This window comes from Leopardus geoffroyi, chromosome C2 (genome assembly GCF_018350155.1).
Source record: "Leopardus geoffroyi isolate Oge1 chromosome C2, O.geoffroyi_Oge1_pat1.0, whole genome shotgun sequence".
Lineage (NCBI taxonomy): Eukaryota > Metazoa > Chordata > Mammalia > Carnivora > Felidae > Leopardus > Leopardus geoffroyi.
This window is the reverse complement of record NC_059333.1, coordinates 71,929,648-71,955,577: the sequence shown is the minus strand read 5'-3', so window position 1 is coordinate 71,955,577 and position 25,930 is coordinate 71,929,648. Positions and strand designations below refer to the sequence as shown.

General features: G+C 40.2%; 1 protein-coding gene across 7 annotated transcripts in view; it reads left to right on the top strand.

Moving 5' to 3' along the window:
- TFRC (transferrin receptor) overlaps nt 1-25,930 on the top strand; it is a 77,987-nt gene that overhangs the window by 39,425 nt on the left and 12,632 nt on the right. For 2 of the 7 annotated variants that reach the window (XM_045502446.1, XM_045502448.1), the window contains 10 exons: nt 4,677-4,696; nt 15,570-15,611; nt 16,184-16,394; nt 17,596-17,809; nt 19,211-19,360; nt 19,536-19,638; nt 21,443-21,556; nt 22,483-22,581; nt 22,976-23,115; nt 25,495-25,652. In XM_045502446.1, the coding sequence (XP_045358402.1) occupies nt 4,677-4,696; nt 15,570-15,611; nt 16,184-16,394; nt 17,596-17,809; nt 19,211-19,360; nt 19,536-19,638; nt 21,443-21,556; nt 22,483-22,581; nt 22,976-23,115; nt 25,495-25,652 (1,251 nt within the window). Of the gene's footprint in view, nt 1-4,670; nt 4,697-8,602; nt 8,717-15,552; nt 15,612-16,183; nt 16,395-17,595; nt 17,810-19,210; nt 19,361-19,535; nt 19,639-21,442; nt 21,557-22,482; nt 22,582-22,975; nt 23,116-25,494; nt 25,653-25,930 lie in introns of those variants that run through there. The other 5 variants (XM_045502447.1, XM_045502449.1, XM_045502450.1 and 2 more) reach the window with 4 other exon arrangements.

Genomic DNA, 25,930 nt, shown 5'->3' with positions numbered 1-25,930 from the left:
TGTTTGAATCCAGTCTCAGAAGCGTAATCTTATGAGGTTTAGAAGTGGTTTATCAAGGGGCGTCTGGGTGGCTCAGTTGGTTGGGTGTCTGACTTCGGCTCAGGTCATAATCTCGCCGTTCGTGAGTTTGAGCCCCTCATCGGGCTCTGTGCTGACAGCTCAGAGCCTGGAGCCTGCTTCCGATTCTGAGTGTCCTTCTCTCTCTGCCCCTCCCTTCTCAGGCTCTGTCCCTGTCTCTCAAAATAAAGGTAAAAAAAAAAAAAAAAAGTGGTTTATCATGACTACATTTTAGCTTGGCTGCTTTCTGCTTACCTGGTTGTGGGCTGTGGACCTTCATGTCATCAGTTAAGCAAAGTCAGAATCTCACTGTAGCATAGGTTACTTCTGGGAAATGTTCTGAGAGATTGTTATTCCAGGCACACTGCACCTAGTGAGCTTGTCTTTATATCTTAGGGTCTTTTATTTTGTGCCGGTGACATCAAATTCCGTTACAAATTGGACTCAAACCTTCCTAAGATGAGTATGGTTGTAAGGTCCAGGCTGGAGTAAGTTACTCTACTCTGGGCACAGAGCTTCAACCATCTGCCTGTTGAACAGTATTTCAAAATTCCAACTTAAGATGTAGTGAAAGGTGGTTTTCAGATAAAAGATCTCAAAGATCTGAAGCTAGGCTATACCACTGCAAAAGCGTGGCACTTGAAGTCAATTGTTTTGTATTCTTTGTGCTTCCATTCGTTTGCCTATAAAATGGGTATGGTGCCTATTTCACGGGAACGTTGGGAGGCTAAGATACTGTGTGTGACACAGTAGAAGCACCCCACCCAGCGCCTGGACGGGGTCTGGGCTCAGTGAATGTTAGTCGCTCTAGAACCCTGGCTCTGGGACACAGCTTCCCTACCATTTAAGAGACTGTGTGAGATGAACCGGGGCAAACCGGGCCAGCCCTCACAGATGTAGCCACCAAAAAGTTGCCTCCTTGACCACATTTCCATGTATGAGAAATAAAAATTTCATCACAATCATTTTCCAAACCAAGGGAACACTTGTCTACTTGTCTATATTAAACTGAAGAAACCAAAAAGTTTCTGATGATACGGTATTTTTCCCGAACACTGGATGTGCTGACTTGGGAGTTAGATTTAATCATCTGCTTGCAAGTGTCTTCTGGACACATATGTTCATTTTCCCTGTTCACATCAGCAGCCACCGAGCACGTCACAGTGTTCTTTCAAAGGCTCTTTAGGCAATGTTTGGCCACATGGCATACAGTTTACCATAAGTGTTCTTGTTTAAGATGCCAGATGTCCGCCATGGAGGAAGAGAAACTCCCAACAGGAGTGAAAGAATTGCAAAGTACAGATGTCCAAAGGAGGAAGATGAAAATAAGAAACACTAAACAGATGTGCTGATATTTTGGAAACAAAGTTAATATGATTCTTTTCATTCAGTAACTCTCCTTATCAAAGGTAGCATACATTGGGAGAATTTAAGGAAATCAGGATCTTGCAAGGACAAATATGAGCACACCGCAATTCTGTTAAACATTTCTGGAGCATCAGTTATACTACAAAATCTTGTGTTTAGAATGATCTGAGATTTCCTCCTCAACATGAATACGAATCCAAATTTTGAAATGCAATTAAAGCTGAAATGAAAACTAAATGGATTCCCCAGACCCCCAAATATTGGATCTTCTCAAATCGTCCTACTTGGACAGTCTCTGAACCTCTTTAGTAAAGATTCTGCCTTGGGGAGAAGACTGTATGTATACAGTCAGCTGTGCCATGATTAGATTCGTAAAGAGATAGTAAAGTGGAGTTGTTTAGAGCTGGGTTCAGAAGCTAGTTTGCCTAGGTTTGAATTCTGCTTATCACCACTTATTAGCCATTATGACCTGGGGCAAATTCTTTAACTTCTGTAGAATCCTAGTTTTTACACCTAGAAAACAGGGATAATGTTAATTGTTATTTCTAAGGATCATTAAGAGGATCACATGAACTAATCCTAATACCGTAAAAGGATTAGAGTTGTTCCCAGCGCCCAGTAGATGCTCAGTAAATCCTAGCAGCGATTGTTCTGTTATCATTCGGTGCTGATGGCGAGGACACTCCCCGATGCAAGCAGGCTACACTCCTTTCCATCATGAGCTGACTAGACTGGTGATATACTGGGACAGACAGTCTTGTACAGTGTATCAGACTGCAACAATGTATGGATATCACATTATCCGTGGAAATGAGAGAAATGTGGGCTACTCGTACAATCAGCAAGTACATGGCAAAACTAGATTTTCAACTCAGGTCTCTCTGCTCCAGTGGCCAATCTGTTCCCATTAAACCCTGTTGAAAGGTCAACATGAGTTGACAGTGTGCAGTGATTGGTAAGGTAGTGAATGGGGTGGCAGACAGATGGCATTTGTAAAGGCGGTAGCCTCTAGGACGGAGGAACGTGACGCTGTTCCACCTAGACTGGTCAAACCACGCTTCCAGGAGTGACCAGTGGGTGGGGGAGATGTGGAATTGTGTCCTGTGTTAGTCCTTGGAAGCGATTAGGATATTTAATCTGAAGAAGAGAAGACAGCTGTGGACATGAGAGCACTCTTCAAGCAATAGCAAATGGAGAAAGTAGAGGGAGCGACGATTCAGTTTAATACAAGTAAAAGCTTTCTAACCATCTGAACTATCCAAAGCCCTCTGCTTTGGGAAGTGACAGATTTGCTCTCATTGGAAAGGTTAAGGAGAAGCTGGGTAATCACTTGATGGTATGAAGCAGAGGGATTTTGTTCAATTAATTCAATATACATTTATCAAACATCTGTTATCGGCCAGGGATGGTACAGGAGTTAAAGTTCCCGCCAAACTCGAAGCTCTATTTTGCCCAGATGAAACTAAATAGAACCTCATATCTTGCTCAAAACTCCAGCCGAGAACACTGGCAAATGGGCATAAATATCCTTATAATCAATTTAGAAATTAATCATTCTGAATTCTTAATTAATTCTAATTAATTCTTCTTTCCTTGCCCTGAGTAACTTTTGCCACTTGCTCTAAAATAGGAGCAAACTTTTCCATAGTAACCTGGCTATTGGTCTTACTCTATGTTCTCCTGTGTAAGCTTCCTTTTAGTACAGGGGAAACAAAAAATGATTTAGTCAGCAGAATTAGGACAGGAAACTGAAGGTTCCCAAGTACATTTTTAAAGAAAAAAAAAAAAATGAAAAATAAAATGGAAAATAGTACCAGCCTCAAATATGTGAGCTGACAATCTACCTCCATTCTCTGGAATGCATCCTGTTCCAATGCGCAGAGCTCCACATTTTTATTTTATGACTCTGGTCCTAAAGTGAGGATTCCAAGGTAAAGAAAATGGATACAGTTTGTCAAATGGGAGATGTGGTCGGGGCTGAATGTGGGTTAGGGTGGCTTCTGTGGTGGTTGCTATGAACACCTACTGTGCTATAGGCAGAGCTCTGCTGTGATTGGCCAAAGTGCGTGCCAGGATTTGAAAGCATTTGAAAATAGTTTATGGGTGTTTTCTAACTCATAAAACCTCAATCAATATTTGCAGAAGTGTGGGGTGGTAGAAAGTTGAAACAGTGGGCAAAGTAACAGGGAAAAACCTTGGGAGTTGAAATTTAACTTTGAGCAAGTCATTTGTCCTGTTCACTAACAAGACTTGTGCTCTGAGACAGGAGATGGCCTCCGAGTGTGGTTTTCAAACATAGGTCACAGCCCATTGAGATATCAATTTAATGGATTGAAATCAACATTTCAAAAATTAAACGGAAAGCTCCATAGTGTTTTGTACATAGCAAAGGTATTATTTCATGAAACTCTTATTTCTTGTGAACACACACACATAAACACACATACACACACAAACATATACACACACATGTATATGGAGTTGTGAAATAAAATTTTACCAAAAGTTTTAGCATCGAGTGCCATCAAAAATATTTGATCCTGGGGTGCCTGGGTGGCTCAGTCAGTTGGGTGTCTGCCTCTTAATTTTGGCTCAAGTCATGATCCCAGGGTCGTGGGATGGACCCCACACTGGGCTCTGCACGGAGCATGGAGCCTGCTTAAGATTCTCTGTCTCTTTCCCTCTGCCCCTCTCCCCCACTTTCTCTCTCTCTCTCAAATAAAGTAAATAAATAAATAAATAAATAAATTGAATCTAAAAAAACTAAAAAATTTTTTGACCCTAAGAGACCCCATTTAGCATTTGGACCATAGATACAACACCAGAAGGAACAAATGGTTTTGGATCCTCCGTTAGTGAGTTGGCATATTAATATGTGTTTTAAAATTGTGATAAAATATACATAACATAAACAGGTTAATTAATTAATTAATTTTTGAGAAAGAGTGAGTGGGGGAGGGCAGAGACAGAGCCAGGCATAGGATCCAAAGCAGGCTCTGCGCTGATAGCAGCGAGCGTGATGCGGGCTTGAGCTCACAAGCTGTGAGATCATGATCTGAGCCGAAGTCCAACACTCAACTGACTGAGCCACCCAGGTTCCCCCAAAAAGATTAATGTTTTTAAATGTAAGGAACAAAGTACTAAAACGAAGAACCTCCCACCTCCAATTTGCATCCTCTTGTACCTTTGGGTTTATGATGCCTTTCCCCCTCCTCTACTCACCTTTTTTTTTTTTTTTTTTTTCTTCCTAGGTTCCTGGTCTATAACTAAGGTAAGAGGTGTACATTTTGACTTTGATCTTATGGGACAAGCAGCCAAAGTTCCCTCTTGCTGCATCTGTGCCTGAGTTAGAGAGGAGAATGTGTCTACATGCAATTGTACATTTCTGTTAAAAATAGGTTATTAAAAACAGTTAAACAGAAAGATTAACTAGAATCTACATAGGCATATCATTTGGAGCAGGATTTAGAGAACTACAGGTATGTCCTAGTGGGCACATCAAAGCCTTATGTATCTTTTCAGATCTGGACATTTCGCTGTCATAGACCCCAGCTTGCTTTTATTTTTGCTTGTATTTAACATTTGCATCCTTGTTATCTGTCTTTTAAGTATAAATTCTGTTTCCCCATTTGTCTTCTGTGTCCCCTGTCTTTTCAGAGGTATAGATTTGTCATATCTGCTTATGAGTCTTTGCCTGATGCACAACACTACTACAGTAAATGTTAATAATAATGGCAATTAATTACCTTTTCTTCTCAGCCATTACCAATGAGTCTTTTTTTTTCTGTAATCAGGATATTGAAAGCCGTTAAAGACAACTTTCCTTTTCTTAATAGTTGCTTAGAACTTTCCCATTTCCAGGCTTTTCCCCACTCTGGCCACATTTACTCAAGTGGCTTGGGCTCTGAACTAGCTGCACATTATATCTGTATAACCGTGTGGTTTAAGGAACTTTCCTACTTTTTAATTCACTGGCGAAGGAAATAAAAGGGTGTTATCTCCATGTGGCCAATGGGGAAACTGATACATGGAGCCATTAAACCCATGTTTCTACACCACAATCGGTAACAGCTCTGAGACCAGTTGCTGACTTCTAGGCTGGGATGCCTTTTCACTATGTCAGTGGCTTTTCTGGCTTGTTTTTTTCCTGCAATTTCTCCTTCACCAAATAGCAAGACTTCTGCTTTCATTTCCAGGTGAAGAAAAAAGGGAGAGGGAGAGAATTTTATAGCTGATGACTCCTGTACCCTTTTCTCCACCAGTAATTCCCCTGATGTAGCTGTCAGGTATTTCTGTAGACTAGGGTCTTTTAACATTGGCATGCCACAGGCTCGTTGTCACTTCAGAATCTTTGCGCAAATCATTCTCCTAGGCTGAAAGCCTCATTTCTTCTTCATTGACCTAAAATCCTACACTAGTCTGCAGACATCTTCCATGTTACTTTTCTGCCTGACTCTGCTCCATCCCACCCAGGCTGACTCCACCAACGCTGACCAAAGTCTATTATGTGCCAGTTTACTGTGTGTTTTTAGGAGCTTGCGCCTGCCGTATCTCATTTAAACACACAGAAAATCTGCAAGGCAGGTATTTTAATCCCATTTTCAGTAAGCATTACTAAGAGAGATGAATTTTGTCTGAATGACCCATCTGTATGGCAGGGCAAACATTTAATTACCTAACACCTGCTCTTCTTATAGTCCTGTGAAATATCCTCTTCCCATATAAAGCCCCAGGACCGTCTCCCATTCCTTAGCTCAGCATGGCATATAAGCCGCAATTGTCCAGGATGGAGGAAAAAATTTTCCTTTCCCCAAACTGCAAGAATTTCAGTTCTAAGGTCTCTTACGTCTGAAGAAGATTGGACCTTGAATAATAGCCATTTCAGTTAGGCCAGATAGTTTAAATAAAGATGATGAAAAGCTGATGTCATTGCAAGCATCCAAATTATTGGGTCTCCAGAAGTGGGAGCTAATGTAGTGTAATAATGGCAACCGCAATGACAACAATGAAAATCAGATTAAAAAAATAAGATGTTGGACCATTTGTAATGGAATACCAAACAAAGCAAACTTGCCTCTCAGTGGGTATAGATTCTGCAACAAAGCAAGACAAATTTATATTCATCTACTTGAAATTGCAGAGGAGGGAGAGCCTGCAAAGCTTCTAGGGAGAAAGGGGTAGTAAAGGGAATTTAATTCCATAGTGTCCATTGTTGCTAATAAAAGATATGAAATTAAAAATATAATTGACATACTGTTTAAAGTGGTGTCCTCTTGGTTGTTTCATTTTAGTGACTGTAAATTTTTTCAGGTTACCTTAAAAAAAAATTTTTTTTTCATTATGGTAAGTGTACTTTTTAATTCCCATTCCCTACTTCTCGAACCATCCCCCCTCTGACTCCCCTTTGGTCACCATTAGTTTGTTCTCTATAGTTAAGAGTCTGTTTCTTGGTTTGTCTTTTTTTTTCTTTTCTCATTCATTTGATTTCTTAAATTCCACATATGAGTGAGGTCAGATGGTATTTGTCTGTCTTTCTTTGACTTATTTTGCTTAGCATTATCATCTGTAGCTCTATCCATGTCATTGCAAATAGCAAGATTTTATTATTTTTTATGGCCAAATAATATTCCATTTTATCTGTACACCACGTCTTCTTTATCCATTCATCTATGGATGGACGCTTGGACTCCTTGCATAGTTTGGCTATATAAAATAGAGGTGCATGTATCCCTTTGATTGTGTGTGTGTGTGTGTGTGTGTGTGTGTGTGTGTGTGTGTGTCTTTTTGGTAACCACCAGCAGTGCTATTACTGGCCCCAGGGTAGTTCTATTTTTAAATTTTGAGGAAACTCCATACGGTTTTCCACAGTTGCTGTACCAGTGAATGTAAAATTTTTAATTTGGATTTTCGTAGGTTCCTCCTAACCTTGGTCTCTTTAGCCCGTTTGTCCATGTGGCTGTAAGATTTTCACCTCGATTCTAGCCATGTTTGTTAAGATCCCACAGGGCAAGGAAAGGGAGAAGGGACTCAGCCGGCCCATTGTCGGAATTTTAAGGCGGCCCCCTCCATAGCTAATCCCTATCCGTACCATTCCTCGATTTCACTTTTTCCTGCGTAGACCCTCTAAAATGCAGCTATGTTTCTGCTTATAAGATTTAAAAATATTCCTCCCTGGGGCGAGATTTTAAAGAACGGGGGGCAAAGGGAAGGGGGCGGTGCGCAAACCTCGTGGTACTTCCTGAAATTTAGCGCAGAATTGGGGGAAGAGCCGGAGCCCAAGCCAGGAAACGGATTTGCATTTTAAAGGATTGTTCATGGTCCCTCAGGGCTCGGACCTGGAAAGCGCTTTATCTATGACCCTTTTATGGCCCTGCCCGTTTTCTCGCTTTGTACCTGTTTGTAAACTTGTCCAGTCTTCTTGCCTGGACCGACTAGAGGCGGGGAGCGGGTGTGATTGTTGGAAAGAATTTAAAAAGTGACAAGAATCCTATTTTATTTGTTATGCATTGCACAACCTTATAATAACAATAATGGCAGTGAACATTAAAGTTCATCTACAATTATGCCCTCCTAATAAATCACTTATTTCTGCTTTCCTTTTCATTCCCTCATGCATTAAACATCATGCAAAGCATTGTGCCCGTCTTGGTCCACGTGCATTTTTTACACATCCTAAATACAAACTTGCATTCTGCTTTTAATTCTTTTTCCTTTTTGCTTATCCTAAGCACTTCTGAGGCTGCAAAATATATACTCACAATATGTCTTTATTGGCTACCTAATATTCCAACTAGGGCATACACTTTAAGGAATTATTTCAGTGTTAAGTATCCAAGATGTAAAAGTAAACGCCAACACCATCACCCTTTGTACTGCAAGGCCTGGAGGTCGGTCAAGGTTAGACGGAGGGCTCCGGGTATCAAGGCTGCGGCCCGGGACGCGGCGGAAGGCGGCGAGGAGGAAGCCAGTGCGGGTTCCACGGCTCCTCCCGGCACCTGCAGGCTTGGCGCCTTTTCCCTCCGACCACGCCCCAACCCGCTCCTCCCCACCCCTCCGCGCACACTAGTCGAGCGCCCTTGTCCCAGTGCGTGCTCACGGCTCGCCCAAGGCAGTCCATTTCCAGGGCACCTCTGGGGTGTACGTGAGGCAGGAAGTGACGCAAAGCCTGGGGGGGGGGTCGGAAGAGGGCGGGGCCAGGTTATAAACAGCCGGTTGGGGGCGTACATCCCCCACAGAGCCTCAGCTTCGGCCTGTAGCGGCTCGGACTGTAGCGGCCGGAGGGGGAGACTGTGTGAGTGACGCGCCGATGCTAGAATCTCGCCGACCCTCCTGGCCTCCCCTCAGCCTGCTGGGCGGGTGCGAGCGGTCTCCGGTGCGGGCCCCCTTGGTGCTGTCCAGCTGCATTGGGGGACCGCAGGGGGCGCGGGGAGGCTTGCGGAGCCTCCGGGAGGAGAGGGCGGGATGGAGCGGGGCCCGCGTGCGGGACTGGAAGGGGCCGCCGCGGCGCGGGGAGCGGGCTGCAGGTGCAGCGAGGTGGAGCCGCGGCGCGGAGAAGGGCTGCCCTTCTCTGCCTTTCTGCGCCCTTCTCGTCTCGCCGGGCGGCGAATGGCTTCTCCGTTAAGGCACTGAAGGCGGGATGAGGGGTACCCGGCTGTCGCTCTGCGCCCCGCCATTCTGCTTCCGGCCGTTCCTCAGGCCACCCCGATCCCTTGTCCTCACTAGCTCGTCCTTAAAAGATACAGGACCTCGTGGGACAGCCATAGGCCGCGGGCGCGGGAGTGCGAGCCACGCTGCCGCAGCGTAGACTGGCTCTGCTGGGAGCACGTGGCTACTCCGGGAAGTTTCCCCAAAGAACTGCTGTCGGGGTGCGCGGGTGACCTTGAGCTTGTAGCCCTACGCTCTCTCGGCGCCTACCCTGATCGTGGTCTCACTGCTCAAAGTGACAGAGCTGTCCTCCATTCGGTTACGAGTGTGCCCTGGGAATTTGATGTGAGCTTCTGTAAGCCGTGCGTTTGAACTCCGGCACAACCTGATCTTTCAGCGATGCCGTTGGCTTTGTGTGTGGGTTCTCAGTTTTCCCTAGGCAGAAGCTGTTTGAATGCCGCAGGTGCTGACTCGAAGAATATTCTGATTGCTCTCCTTGTTATAAGATGGGAGATTCAGAAATAAGACTTCTACTTTGTGAAAGCTATGGTCTAGAGGCCAAGTGAAAGCTGTTTAGATTAGAATTGGCTTTCCCTTTCAGGAAATTAGCAGTATGGTTAAAGGGCTTGCTATATTGACAAATGTCTTAGACGCCCATTGTGTTACTTTCTAGTGGATAGTTTTCTAATGTAGTGGGTAGGGTGAGTAAGAAAATATTTTGTGACTTGACTTTTTTCGGTTAACGTTTTTTCCTCGGTTTGTAGCGACCTTGGATAAAGCAGGGAACTTAATTGTTTCTGCTTTCTCCCTTTTTTGGGGGGTGGGGTGAGAGGATTGAAGTAGGAAGTAGTTGTCCTCTTACAAAAGTACATGGATACCTGATATCTTTATTCCAGGCTTAGATAGGAGTTGGAATACTAGATGCTGATTCAGTTGCCTCTGAGCTAGGGAGTTTGACCTTACTAAGACGTTTAAGGTGATTTCCAGAAGTTGTTGTCTACTGCAAAATTCAAGTTTAGTCTATTTAAAGTACTTCTTGGCTCTTCTTTTTTCTGTTTTGGATTATCATAAATTTAGTATACTTCACAAGATCTAGAACTTAAAACGTTTTGTCATCGATATGAAATATTTTCCAAAAATCGACTTACAGCATAGCACCTTTTAACTTTTCTTTGATAGAATATGGAATGTTTTTGTGAAGTAATGGTTGTGAACTTAGCCTGTACTGAAGATTGTTGGGTAGAGACAACAACTCCGCTAACCCTGCCCTAGGTTGTGGCAGTTATTTGCCTCTGATAACGTACTTAACTATAGGGGAGCAAGGTGCCCAGCGAAACTTGAATCAGACAACAACAAAAGCTAGTTAAAAATGATCCTCTGAGGCCTTTTGGAACCCTTCTCTGGATGTGCCATTTGTCTGCTGTCTCAGATGAGCACTGTACAGGTAGACTGAATTGGACAATCTTTTTACAGAAAGCTGAATAGAAATGAAGATTCTTCTTGTTTTCCTCCATGGGGTTTCATTTTAGACCCTTAAAGCTAGGAAAGAGCTTGACCATCCTGGGTAGACACAATTATTATATGTGTCCTGGGGGCCCTGAAGAAGTTTTGTAGGTTCATGTCATCTTTTCATTTCTCCTGCAAATGCATAGGGAAACAATTTGCAAAACAGGTATCCATAACCAATTGCTTAAGATCTTGGAGCCCCACCAGGTAACCTTTTAAGTTTTTCTACCTTTTTTAAAAATTTGTTTGTTTACTTATTTTGAGAGAGAGAGCAGGGGAGGGGCAGAGAGAGAGGGAGAGAGAGAGAATTCCATGCTGTCATCACAGAGCCCAATGCAGGACTCGAACTCATGAACCGTAAGATCAGGACCTGAACCAAAACTGAGCTGGATGCTTAACCGACTGCGCCACCCAGGTGCCCGTGAAGTTTTTCTACTTAAAAAAAAATTTCTTTTAATGTTTATTTTTGAGAGAGACAGAGACAGAATGCAAGTGGGTTAGGGGCAGAGAGAGAGGGAGACACAGAATCCGAAGCAGGCTCCAGGCTCCATGCTGTCAGCACAGGGCCCCACGCGGGGCTCGAACTCACGACTGTGAGATCATGACCTGAGCTGAAGTCGGCCGCTCTACTGACTGAGCCACGCAGGCGCCCCTGAAGTTTTTCTCCTTTTTAAAATCTCCCTACTATCCATGCTTTGTCCTGTGATTCCAGAATGAACCAGAGTAGTGGCAGAGATGGGAGATGATTCCAGTTCCAAGTGCAAGGTTTTCATTGTATTCTTTTTTATGTAATTTCCAAATGATATGAGAAATGAACTTTACATACATTTAAATATGTCCCCATACTGTTAAGAAATAAAATATCTTTCTTTGTTAATTATTCTTTGTATATTCCCTATCAAGTATAGGGTAGCGAAATCAATCAGAGAAGGCTTCATAAAGATGTTCCCTGAGCTGAGTCAAGAAGAAAGGAAGGATGAGTAGAACAAAGGAAGGATGTTAGTAGAGGCAGGGACTGAATTCTGTCTCATTTTGGAGATAGTAGAGGGCAGCATTTAGTAGGTAGTGAAGTTCTCTAGAACAGAGAGCCTTAAAAGCAAGTAGAGGAACTTTGTTTCATGTGTGCTGCAAGGACTTGAGGCTGTGGCACATTTTCCAAATGGAAGTAGGCTTGTCCATAATAAACAAGTGACTCATTCTTATTTCAGGTAAAATGGAGTAGCAGTTTTGGGTATGTTATACATAGATGACCATGTATTTTGGTGCAAAGATCCCCCTACCCTCAGCTGTATGTATTGTGTACAGACTCCTGGTCTTGAGACACCCCAAAGTAGCTTAAGACCTCAAGGTATTTACTGTATTTAAAAAAATTAAATAGAAATCAATGCCACGTTTGAAGAAAGTAGGAGTAAGATGATATGAATTATAAAGAAGTTTAGAACTGAATTATAAAGAAGTTTAGGACTGTAGTCTAGCTTGTACCTTCGCCTGCCTCCTGTCTTCCCTCCCATGGCTCAATTAAAAGACATTTCAGAAAGAAAAAAAAAAGACTCAGTTACTCCTTCCATTTCATGTTCAAAACATACACGGCTCTGTTTTGCTTACTTTAATTTTCATTATTAATGTGAGAAACTGAATACGTTTTCAAGTTATCATTGAGAGCACCAAAGATACACAAGGTGCTAATATGTACAAAAATCCAGTTGGTGTTTGGTTTGTCTCTTGTTATGGATTATCAGCAATGGTGGTGACATCGTGAAATAAGCTGTAATAAAAGATGTTTGACTTTTAGATGCCATCTTAACAGAACTATGTAACTATAAACAGAACTGTTTTAGACAGTGATTATAACTGGTAGGAAAAGTTTCTCTGATGCTTCTAGAGTACATAAATTAGAGTGATTTCAGTTCAAAGAAAATTCAGTAAGGGGTTCTTTTCAATACAAAGCTTTATCGTGTATGAAGTTATTTTGAAAGAATGACTCGATTTTTTTGTATATAAAACTTAAGGAGTAACTTTTGTAGATATCCTAGAATTACCGTGTTATTCATAGATGCGGGGTTAAATTATGAAGTTAAAATGGGAATTGCCTAAGTCACAATTTTTTCCTCTGACTTGATTTCTTTTATGTTATAGTCTTCATTTTGTGTCTGGATATTGAAATAGAAATAACATACTGGTGTTCTCAGTAAAAACTGTACTTAGATTTTAATTATACAAAATCATAATTACATGTTCTATTAATATCTGTTTATGCAGAATTGCAATCAACTCAATCTCATCATTTATTTAAATCCTTTATTTAGATCATTTATTTAAAAGTGTTGTCACTTTAATCTCAAAATTAATTTAAAACTGGAAAGCTTGAGGAATGGCTGGTTCAGATCAGCATTAAACTTGTAAACTGGTTTTTCCTAGAAAAGGGTGATTAAAATTGGTTCAGGGTGGGGTCTTCTAGTTCTGGTTCTAGTGATTGGGTTTGTAGGGTTCTGGTGCAGTGATAATGGTAAACTTTTTGTACCAGATAGGGCAAGAGACTTTGCTTCTAAGAATATGATCTTGCTTCTTGGCTCTGGTCGTTAAAGCTTGGGGATTAAATTTTTGTTGTTGTTAATAGGTTTTGATAGGAGACTTTTCTAATGCCAGTTTATATAACGTCTTTTATTTTATAGTCTGTGTATATCTCAGTTTGCTTTGTGACGTGCATGTTAAATGCTCTGTTAAGTGTACTTGTAGTGTAGGAAAAGCCTTAAAATAGTATGAAATAAATGACCATTTTATATATCTCAACATAGTATCGCTTTAAAACATTTAGAGGCACTCAAATCAAATTAATTAGAAAATCTGGATTTCACTAAATACCAGTGCTTTAACTTAACATAGAACTCTGTTGATTATAGAGGTGTTTTTCACCTTTAAAATGGGTGTTAAGTTGCCTGGCTGGCTCAGTTGGTAGAGCATGTGACTCTTGATCTCTGGGTTGTAAGTTCAGGCCCCATGTTGGGTGTAGAGATTATTTGAAAATAAAAAAATCTTTTAGCAGTGCCTGGGTGGCTCAGTCGGTTGAGCATCCAACTCTTGGTTTCGGCTCAGGCCTTGATCCCAGGGTTGTGGGATTGAGCCCTGTGTCTCTGTGCTGAGTGTGGAGCCTGCTTGGGATTCTCTCTGTCTTCCCTCTGCACCTTCCCCTGTTTGGGATTCTCTCTCTCCCTCTCTTCCCTCTATCCCTCCCCCACTCTCTTTCTTTTCTCTTTCTCTCAAATAAAAAAATTTTTAAATCTTTAAAAAATAATAAAATGGCTGTCATTTATTTACTTTTAAATTTATTTTATTTATGGATAGTTGACACACAATATATAGTTTTAGGTACACAACATAGTGATTCGAAGGTTAAGATTAATTTCTTAAATTTCTGGAGATGAGAACAGAATTTTTATAACTCAGTAACCCATTGAACTTCAGTTTTTGGATTATCAGTTTTCAGCCTTGAACAAGACACTGAACATCTCAGATGGTTGGCTTCTTTGTGTGTAAAACAGCATGGTGTGTTTTTCTTTTGTCTATTCGTTTTGCATCAAAGATCTATCAAATCATTTGTAAGAACTGTTCCTTTAATCAGAAGGATCATGTTTTCTCTCCTTTTATATTGAAGATGGTTTGTTACAGGTCTTTTTAGCATGACCAGTCTTGACTTAATTCTACTTTGGGTTTTTTTCTCCCCCCAGGTGCTAGTCTATTGTATTTGTCCCTTTGACTACTAAATTCAGTTACTTAAATTTACCTACCATGGTAGGTAGAACCATGGTAGGAGAACTTGAAATAATAGTACAGTATATATCCATATTCATGTACCCTTTATTCTGATTCATCAATTATTGACAGTTACCACATTTGCTTTACTTCTTATACACTTTTTAAAAAAATTTTTTTAACGTTTATTCATTTTTTGAGATACAGAGACAGAGCATGAGCAGGGGAAGGGCAGAGAGAGGAGACACAGAATCCGAAGCAGGCTTCAGGCTCTGAGCTGTCAGCACAGAGCCCAATGTGGGGCTCGAACTCGCAAACTGTGAGATCATGACCTGAGCCGATGTCGGATGTTTAACCGACTGAGCCACCCAGGCGCCCCAATTTCTTACACGCTTTTAAAGTAATTTATTAATTTATTTTTAGTCTATTCTGAGAGAGGAAGTGAGCAGGGGAGGGACAGAGAGAGAGAATCCCAAGCAGGCTTGCACCATGAGTGCAGAACCCAGTGTGCAGCTCAAACTCATGAAATCCAGAGTGGGATGTTTAACCGACTGAGCCACCTACGTGCCTCTAGGTGCCCCTCTTAGACCCCCCCCCCTTTTTTTTTTAGACCCTTTTTTTTAAACTAAACTATTTGAAAGTAAGTTATAAGTGTTAGGATACTTCATCCTTTCTTTTTTTTTTTTTTTAAGTTTTCCAATTTTTTTTTTGGTAATCTCTACACCCAACATATGGCTTGAACTCATGACCCTGAGATCAAGAGTTACATGCTCTTCCAATGGAGCCAGCCAGGTGCCCCAATACTAAATTCTTAAATTCTTCAGCATTAATCTCCTAAGAACAAGGGCATTCTTTTCCAAAAACAGAATAAATCATCACACTCTCCAAATCTAATATAATCAAATCAAATATATCACACTCTCCAGGTCTAATCTGATACAATACTGTTATCCACTATGTAGTCTGTATTCAGATTTCTTATTTTTCCCAATAATATCCTTTGTAATTGTTCTCACCTCCACCCCACCTCAACTCAGGATCTAATCAAAGATTATATTAAATTTAGTTTTCCTATGAACTAAATGTCTTTATTAAAGACCCCTTCTGGGAATGTGATAATATATTTAAAAGTAAACTTGATATATAATAATTTAGCGTGGTAATGAAAACCTCTTATAACTGGTACAATGGTATCTATTTTGTATTAAATTTCTGTTTTAATACTAGGTTCTTTTGTGTGGCAGCTCAGAATGATGGATCAAGCCAGATCAGCATTCTCTACCTTGGTAAGATATTTTAAGTTTTATTATTCCTTGTCACCAGTTTGTGAGAATATGAAATATAGAAGAATGGCTCTCACCCAATAAGCATGAAGTAATATTCAAAGCTATCATAAAGTATTTTTTTATGTTGAAGTGGTGGCTTGGCGATGTAACTCCTCCCACAAAGGGTATCTTCAGTCTTGTGTGGAGTTAACTATGGGAAATCTTGTAAGAACATACAGGGTATTTCAAGTATGGTAGGAGGGGGACAGCCACATTGATAAGATGAACAAAGAAAGCTGATCAAAATGTATACCTATGTTAGTAGACATATGTAACAGAAACCCTGAATGAAAAGGCTGAAATGAGATGAAAAAGGCCAGTTTGTGATCTAGCCCCCATCTACCATTGACAGAACTAGGTATCAGGAAGAATGTTGCTTTGAAAGAGGAACTTCTTTTTCCTTAAGAATATATAGCAAGTCATAGTAATGGTCCACTACTAAGTATAGTACCTAATCAAACTTTTGGTAAATGTTCCTCTTCCCTTTCTTCTCTTTCATGATGCTTTCTTTCTCTCTTTTCTTCAAATCTCAGTTTGGTGGAGAACCATTGTCCTATACCCGGTTTAGTCTGGCTCGGCAAGTAGATGGTGACAACAGTCATGTGGAGATGAAACTAGCTGCAGATGAAGAAGAAAATGTTGACAATAACATGAGGGATAATGGTGCCAGTGTCACAAAACCAAAAAGGTTTAATGGATTTATCTGCTATGGGACTATCGCTATAATCCTCTTTTTCTTGATTGGTAAGAGTGGCTATTCAAAACTTAAATGTTCCTTGGGAGTGACTCCAGGAAATCTGTTAATTCAGCCAAGCAAACATTTATTTTGTGCCTTTTTATGTGCCATTATGCTAGGCACTAGGAATACAACAACAATGACTAAGATTCTATGCCTGCCTTTGAGTTTGGCCTGGTGGAAGAAGAGAGACACATGAATCATTTCATTCTAATGTGCAAATGTTATACTAGAAATACACACAGGATATCTGTAGCATAGAAGCTTGGCCTAAGGATTTAAAGAAGGCTTCTGGGAAGAAAAGTTACCTATATTTTAAAAAGGTAACTATTTAGGGGCACCTCGCTGGCTCAGTCAGTAGAGCATGTGACTCTTGATCTCGGGGCCAAGAGTTCAAGCCCCAGGTTGGGTATAGAGATTACTTAAATAAATAAATAAACTTAAACACAATTAAAAGGCAAGTATTTAAAGTTACTATAAAGTTGACTCTTGAACAACATGGACTTGAACTGTGTGGATCCACTTATATGCAGATTTTTAAAAATACGTACGTATATATTTATTTAATTTATTTTGAGAGAGAGCAGGGGGGCAGGGCAGAGAGACGAGAGAGAGAATCCCAAGCAGGCTCTGCACTGCCAGCGCAGAGCCAGATGGAGGGCTTGAACCCACGAACCGTGAGATCGTGACCTGAGATGAAACCAAGAGTCGGATGCTTGACTGACTGAGCCACCCAGGTGCCCCTCAATAAATATATTGGAAAAGTTTTTGGAGATTTGTGACAATTTGAAAAACTTGCACACCAACTGTGTAGTGTAGAAATACTGAAAAAGATAAGAAAAAGACAGATATTGTAAGAATATGGCACATAACATATATAACATACAAATATGTGTTAATCAACTCTTTATGTTACCATAAGGCTTCCAGTCAACTGTAGGTTATTAGTAGTTAACGTTTTTGGAGAGTCAGAAGTTACATGCAGATTTTCTACTCTGTGGGGGTATACACCCCTAACCCCTGCATCGTTCAAGAGTCAACTGTATGATTTATTAGATTGAATGGTTTAAAATGTAAAAAAATTGAGATTCATTATTTACTTTCCTACTGCTTACAATTTGATTAAAGCCAGTATTTTCAAGGCTTAGCTGAAAATATTAACAGTTCCTATAGGAATATATTGTCAGTTCTGAAACTTTTTATCCATAGGATTTATGATTGGCTACTTGGGCTATTGTAAACGTGTAGAAGCAAAGTCTGAATGTGAGAGACCAGCAGGAACAGAGTCTCTGGAGGTAGAGGGAACCGAACCTTCAGAAACAGAAGAGTACTTTCCTGAAGCACCTTCTCACTTATTTTGGTCGGACCTCAAAACAATGCTGTCAGAGAAACTGAGTAACACAGAGTTCACCAGCACCATCAGGTAAACTTGAGCTACTTCACAAATTTAATCTCAGTCCCTAACAAATACTGATTATTCAGAGCAGTGAAACAAAACAAACATGACAGTCTGGAGGAAAGACTTCTTACAGTAGGGGAGACTTCCCATGTTTAGCTGGAGGGTAAAGAATTAGTAAAGAATTCAAACTTGTTGGATGGGGAAAAAATTTTTGTGAGGACACTCCTTTTTCTTTAAAAAATTCAGAGGTCTTTGATCTTTTTGTCATCTGGTCTTTTTTTTTTTTTTTTTTTTTTTTAATTTTTTTTTTTAACATTTATTTATTTTTGAGACAGAGAGAGACAGAGCATGAATGGGGGAGGGTCAGAGAGAGGGAGACACAGAATCTGAAACAGGATCCAGGCTCTGAGCCGTCAGCACAGAGCCCGACGCGGGGCTCGAACCCACGGACCGCGAGATCATGACCTGAGCCGAAGTCGGCCGCTTAACCGACTGAGCCACCCAGGCGCCCCTGTCATCTGGTCTTTTAAGCTTGTTGCCTGTTGTCAGACTTTCTTTGCTTTGATTTTCATCTCAACCCCTTGTAAGGCACACTGAGCTTTGCTACCATCAACAAGGGCATCAGTAGCCTTTTTTATTCTTTAGATCAGGACTAACTTGACTGCCCGACTTGATACAGAGACGTATCATGTCTCTAGTATTCGTGATTTCTTCTGGTTCTCATTAATCCATATAGCCTTAGAAGTGTCCTTAAGGTTTCTGTCCTTCGATTTTGAAGACCTTCCTTAGACACATACATAACCCTGTGTAAAGAATGTATTCATCGTTTACCTATTAGCTGGCTTCCAGTAGTTTCAGTGGTACAATGATTCTCTTAGTCTTAGATGAGGAATTTTGGCATTTTTACTTCATCTAATGAATACTTTTGTATATACCGTATACCAGGCATTATGGATAACGTAAGAGTGTAGTCTACCAAACAAAAATCAAATAACTAATATGATGTATATATATTTACAGTGAGACATAGGAGATCAGAACAAGGAGTAGTTTTGCTTCAAAGGTGAAAATTAAAGCTGTACATCTTGAGTTCACCAACAGTAATACTTTGATTTTGCTTACTCATTTCCCCTAAAATTACCCTAAGCACATATACGTGTTAAGATGGGGCTCTTGATGGAGTACTATACATTGGATTCAGAGGTTGGATAAAGCTGAAGTCATAAATTCCTTTAGACATTGGGCATAATTTTTTTTCTTCTAAGTTTGTCTCTAGTCAACCTTGAAATTTGGGGTCATAGTTAACTTATCTTAGCTATGATGAATAGTATTGAGTTATTTTAAAACAATTTTCTTGATATTTGAGTTCATTGTTTATTTTAAATTAAATTTTAGTTCATGTAACAGTGACTTTTTTTCCTCTAGGCAGCTGAATGAAAATTCATATTTCCCTCGTGAGGCTGGATCTCAAAAAGATGAAAGCCTTGCCTTTTTCATTGAGAACCGATTCCGTGAGCTTCAACTTAACAAAGCCTGGCATGATGAACATTTTGTTAAGGTTCAGGTCAAAGGCAGGTATGTTGAAAGATGGTAAACTTATTTTCTAGAAGTAGCTATTTTCAGGTGTGCTAATATAGCAAAGACTTTCAGAGTAAATAATGCAAATCAGATGCTAAATGTACTAAAGCCATTTTTTCCCCAAGGCTGTCCTTAGCTTCAGCGTCATTTTAACTTAATCTTTTTTTGCCAGTGCTTCAAACTCAGTGACCATAGTGGGCACGAACAGTGGCATGGTATACTTGGTGGAGAGTCCAGAGGGCTATGTGGCATACAGTAAAGCAGCGACAGTTACTGTAAGTAAGGTGAAACGGTGCATGAGATGGTCTTCCCTGTTGAAGAGCTCAGAAATTCATTGTCGTTACCTTTCTTAGGAATTTTGGTATAAATTTATTTTTTAAAATGTAACTGATCGTGAGATATTCTCAGCCATCCTATGCCACAGTGAAAGTAAAATTCTAGGTCTTCTTTCAGGACGGCAAGGCTCTAAGTAATCCTACTGCTCTCTTCCTCTTGCACTCTGCCGGCCACTCCAGCCTCCCCGGTGTTCCTAAACCACTCAAATGCAGGCATGCTTCCACCTCAAGGCTTTTATAAAATTCCCTTTCCTTCTGTGGGCCCACTCTTCCCCTGAATACCAATATGGCCTGTTCCCTCCTTTTGTGCAAGTGTCTTTTCCAGTGTTACCTCCTTAGGGAAGTCTTCCTTGATTATCTTGTTAAAAATGGCCCTCCTCCAATCACTTCCCTTTATCCGCTTTATTTTTCTTACTGGTACTTACACCCCTGACATTACTCATTTGTTTCCACACTAGAATGAAAGCTACATGCAGGGCTAGAGGTTGGCTTCATTTACTGCTGTGTCATAGAGCCTTGGACAGTGCCTGACAGATGGTGTTTGTTGAGTGAATGCGTGTATCAAGATTCCACTTTATGGGGGCGCCTGGGCGGCTCAGTCGGTTAAGTGGCCGACTTCGGCTCAGGTCATGATCTCACGGTCCGTGAGTTCGAGCCCCGCGTCGGGCTCTGTGCTGACAGCTCAGAGCCTGGAGCCTGTTTCAGATTCTGTGTCTCCCTCTCTCTGACCCTCCCCTGTTCATGCTGTGTCTCTCCCTGTCTCAAAAATAAATAATAAAAATGTTTAAAAAAAAATTTTTTTTTTAAATAAAAAAAAAAGATTCCACTTTATGTGGGGACAGATATAATATAAGTAACCATCTTGGCTGGAGTCCAGTCTTAGCTTGAATCTTTAATTTAGGCATATATGGCCAAACTACTGCAGAAATTTAAAAAACAGTTGATAGATCTACCTAGGTTTTTCAGGTTTTAAAAAACAAATGTTAGTATGTCAGGGGTCAATTTATTGGATGCCTTTCAAGCCAGATGAAGTTTTACCTGTGCTATATCACTTTCCCTGACTACCTATAACCTAGGGGTTTGGAGGTGGGTACACTGTTCTGTCAGAAACATTGAAGGTTTTAGTTCACCTGCAAGGTTTCTAATATTTAGGTTATTTGGTTGTCAGGATCAGTTTATATAGCTCTATTAATAGTTTAGGAATATTATGAGACAGCTTTTATAAACATCTAAAAATTGATCTATGCAAGGCACTTTATTGTGATAGATAGTGTTTAACAATTTTCATACAGATTTCTTATCAGAACTTTCCATTAAGACCTATTTTTATGTATGTCCTCAATTATCTAGCATTCAAGTGTTAGGAACTTTATGTAATTGGTGCAGCCAGGGCTAGCCTACAGTATTTATATTGGTATATGTCTCTTTGTTTATCATATCCTGTTAGCCTTCCTCTCCCCACACAATATTGGAAGCAATGTAAAAGAGATTAAATGTCAAGAGATCAATGCAAATTAGATTCAAGGCAGCATGTGATGATGCGAGATGTGACTATAGGAGGCCAGAGTCTTGATTCTCTCCTAATAACTGACTAGTTTGACTAGAATTCTTACATCCTTTTAGGCTTTGGCCTCCTTTTATCTCTGTTTTCTTTATTGGGTTTGATCTGTAAAACTATCCTCTCTCAGACTCTACGGCTGTTCTAATACCGTAATCCTCATTAAATCTCATGTTTTTATTCTAGGGTAGACTGGTCCATGCTAATTTTGGCACTAAAAAAGACTTTGAGAATTTAAACTCTCCTGTGAATGGATCTTTAGTGATTGTTAGAGCAGGGAAAATCACTTTTGCTGAAAAGGTGAGTATAAGTTATTAAATACACTGGCATCATACTATTCTTCCTTTAAGTGGTATCATTGAATATTTTTTTTCACATTCTGGAAACCATCAGTCTTAAACTCTCATACCTAATAATATACTTGAATTTATTTTTATATTTACTTATTTTTTAATGTTTATTTAATTTTGAGAGAAAGAGAGACAGAGCTCAAGCAGGGAGGAGCAGAGAGAGAGAGGGAGACACAGAATCAGAAGCAGGCTCCAGGCTCTAAGCTGTCAGCACAGAGCCCAGTGCAGGGCTCGAACTCACTGACTAGGAGATTATGACCTGAGCCGAAGTCGGACGCTTAACTTACTGAGCCACCTAGGCACCCCTAAACTTGAATTTATTAAAGTATTCAACAAATCAAATAAGTTCTAATTATCTAAACTGTAGGATACTTCCAGAACTATGGCATAGCCACTTGGAGTATTCTGTAGTCATTGTCTTTCGGTGACAATGAGGTAATCAGAAATGCTTCAGTGAAAGCAGTTTAAATTTAAAATAACAATATTCTGTTGTTACATAGAATTGCTAAATTATTGTTAAATTAAGGTGCTTTGTTAAGTTCTATATAGCCAAATTTTATGTATATATGGAATATATATGTATATGTTTTTTGAAAAAGAAAATTGAAAGTCAAACCTACATAATAAGGGCCTAGAATGGAACATACTAGAAGACAGTGGTTGTGTTAGATGGGTTTTTATTATTTCTCTTATCTTTGAAACTCTCTTAATGAGTTAGTTAAGGGAAGTATTTTTTCTCAACATGTAAGCTATTTGCAACATTTGGGAGTTTCAGTGCAGTCCTCTGTAACCTTTTGTCTTAGCATAAAGCCCAACACTATTCTTCTAACTTTGTGATTACATCTTCACTTCTGACCTTTACATGTTTTTCTTTAGGTTGCAAATGCTGAAAGCTTCAATGCAATTGGTGTCTTGATATACATGGACCAGGCTAAATTTCCCATTACTAATGCAGAGATTCCATTCTTTGGACATGTGAGTTCTTATTTCTTACGTAAATGAGTTTTTGGGTTCTACAAATTGTTGCTGGATTCCATCTGCATTAGAAGTGTAACATGCCTTCCTTATTAAATACTCTTTTTTTTTTTTTTTTCCTGGGAGGGTCTTAGTAGTAACAAGAAAATGGATTATGGGACTTTGAGACCTAGTTATTATTGCTAACATTACCTTTTCAATAGTGTCTTGAATTGAGATTTGGCATATGCCATTGCCATATAAAAACAAGAGTCACATATTTTAGAGCCACTCAGACCTTCATGGTTTGAGTTGCTAAACTAAATGTAGGCTATACCCTCATACTGAGTCTGAATCTTCTAAGGATTTCTTGAATAAATGTCTGACAGAGCACATTACTTTTTTGTTTAACTAGGCCCATCTGGGAACAGGTGACCCATATACACCTGGATTCCCTTCTTTCAATCATACTCAGTTTCCACCATCACAGTCATCAGGATTGCCGAATATACCTGTCCAAACAATCTCCAGAGCCACTGCAGAAAAGTTGTTTGGGTAAGTTCTTATTTGAAAATTGTCTTTTTTGAAAACTGGTTTTATGAGTTAGAAAGGAATAATAATCTCCTTAAGTTAATTTGATAACATTTTATTATTTATTTTTTTTTAAAGTTATTTTGTTGGGCGCCTGGGTGGCTCAGTTAGTTGAGCATCCGACTTCGGCTCAGGTTATGATCTCTGGGTCTGTGAGTTGGAGCCCTGCGTTGGGCTCTGTGCTGACAGCTCAGAGCCTGGAGCCTGCTTCCTATTCTGTGTCTCCCCCTCTCTCTGCCCCTCCACCACTCATACTCTGTCTGTCTCTCTCAAAAACTAAATAAACATTTAAAAAAAAAAAAAAAGGTTACTTTGTTTTTGAGAGAGAGAGAGAGAGTGCGTATGAGCAGGGGAGGGGCAGAGAGAGAGAGAGGGAGAGATAGAGAATCCCAAGCAGGCTCCACCCTGTCAGCACAAAACGTGATGTAAGGTTTGAACTCACAAACCATGAGATCATAACCTGAGCCAAAATCAAGAGTCAGACGCTTAAAAGTCGCCTCAATTTGATAGCATTTTAGATAATTGGCTGTAGTTTTCCATATTTGGCATCTCGTGGGGTAGATAGCTCTTACGCTGGTGTAGATAAACATGAAGTTTTTCCTCCATAAAGTGATATTAATAATTAGACATTGGATTTACAAACTCTGCAAGTCCTTGTTCAATTTACCCAGTGAATTCCTTGTGTACTATTCCTGGCATAGCTTCTCCTTGAGGACTTCCTGAGGTAAAGCACTTTGTTGCCCTTGGCAACCTATTCAGTTACTGGAAAAGAGCTGTTAGAATTCATGTTGAACTGAAATCTTATTCCCTGTAACACCGATTAGTTCTAGATTTTCTCCTTAGCAACAACAGTTCAAGTTTTCTTGTCTATAATGGAATATCTTCAGTTCTCATGACAGTTTCCAGATGCTTTACAGTCATGATTAGTCCTGGATATCCTCCCTAATGTATTAGTATCTGTCTTTAAAAATAGAACCCCGTCTGATTAGAGTACATGTCATTAGTTTTTATCTTGATCTAGACATACTTCCCACCTGGTATTGGTATAGAATGTAGATCTGGTCTCAGACACTTAGATTTTCTGTGTGATGTAGAACAAGTTACTCTAACCCCACTGATCATGTTTCTTTCACTTAATTAGATAGCTAAAATATAATCTACTTAGCAGGGTGACTGATTTCAAATGAAGAGCATTTACATGTAAGGACACATGTGTAACACCATGTGACTATTAACCATGCTATCTATGAGCATTTTTTTTTTAATTTATTTATTTAGAGAGAGTAGTGCTCATGCGCGAGGAGGGGCAGAGAGAGAGAGAAGGAGAGACAGAATCCCAGGTGGGTGGGCTCCATGCTATTAGCATAGAGGCCGACATAGGGCTCCATCCCACAAACAATGAGATGACCTGAGCAGAGATCAAGAGTCAGACGCTTAATCGACTGAGCCACCCAGGCATCCCATGAAGCATTTTAAAAATGGTGATTTTTTATTGACTTATACCAAACTTCAAATCAGATCATTCTTACCTCCACCTACAGGTCTTCCCTAACCTGTGAAGCCAGCTCCCTTCCCTGTCTTATCCTTGTGTAGTATGGGGTAATCATGCTTTGACATTTATGTAAATAGAGCAGTCATTGTTTGGGTAACATGAGGAATTAGACAGGGGAAGATACGTAACTATCAGCAGCATGAAAATATTCTTTTATAATTATGATAAGAATGTATAGGGGCGCCTGGGTGGCTCAGTCAGTTAAGTTCCGGCTTCAGCTCAGGTTATGATCTCGCGGTTCGTGAGCTCGAGCCCCATGTCGGGCTCTGTACTGACAGCTCAGAGCCTGGAGCCTGCTTCGGATTCTGCATCTCCTCCTCTCTCTCTCTGCCCCTCCCCTGCTCATGCTCTGTCTCTATCTCTCAAGAATAAATTAAAAAACAACAAAAAAAAGAATGTATACTAGTTAGTGTAGAGAGTCAGGAAACATGGGAATATACTCATGGGTTTTTACGTCAGAACTTCATTCTGAGTCCATCTTGGTATCTACTTCACATGTAAATGATAGCTGTGTCTCTGGCAGAAAGGCACATTTCAGATGAGGATAGGTGATAGGTACAGAAATTTTTTTAAAACACTGTTTAAACCAGGAGATAACTGATGATTTTCAGATGTTGCCTACAGATCGGAGTAAGACACAAATGGTTAGCCACCAGGGAGTAAATTTTGTATATGTTTTCTTTATATGTCCTCTTAGCCTAAAACCTCACTGGAGAGTAAGGAAGATTGATTTTGTAAACCTGAGGGAAGCCATAATAATCAGAACTCTAATGTCTGTTTTCTACTTCTAGAAATATGGAAGGAGACTGTCCTTCTGCCTGGGAAACAGACTCCTCCTGTAGGCTGGAAACCTCACAGAACTGGAATGTGAAGCTCACTGTGAACAACGTGCTGAAAGAGATAAGAATTTTTAACGTGTTTGGAGTTATTAAAGGTTTTGAAGAACCTGGTAAAGACCCTTGGTTTTTTGTTTTGTTTTTTTTCTTTTGTTTGTTAGTTTGTTTCTGTTTTCCTAGTTCATAAGAATGTGGCCAGAAGAGAGAGTGCAGGAAGGCTGGCTTTGGCTTGGTTTTGGGGAGTGCTCTGGTCTGTCCTACAGTGAACTGTTTAGGTGTCAGTTTTATTGGGAGGTAATAAGGCCCTAGGAAATTAATTTGTCAAAAATTGACCACTGTGACTAGAGAATCTCTTTCAAGTTATTGAATATGTCATCAGTAAGCAAACTAC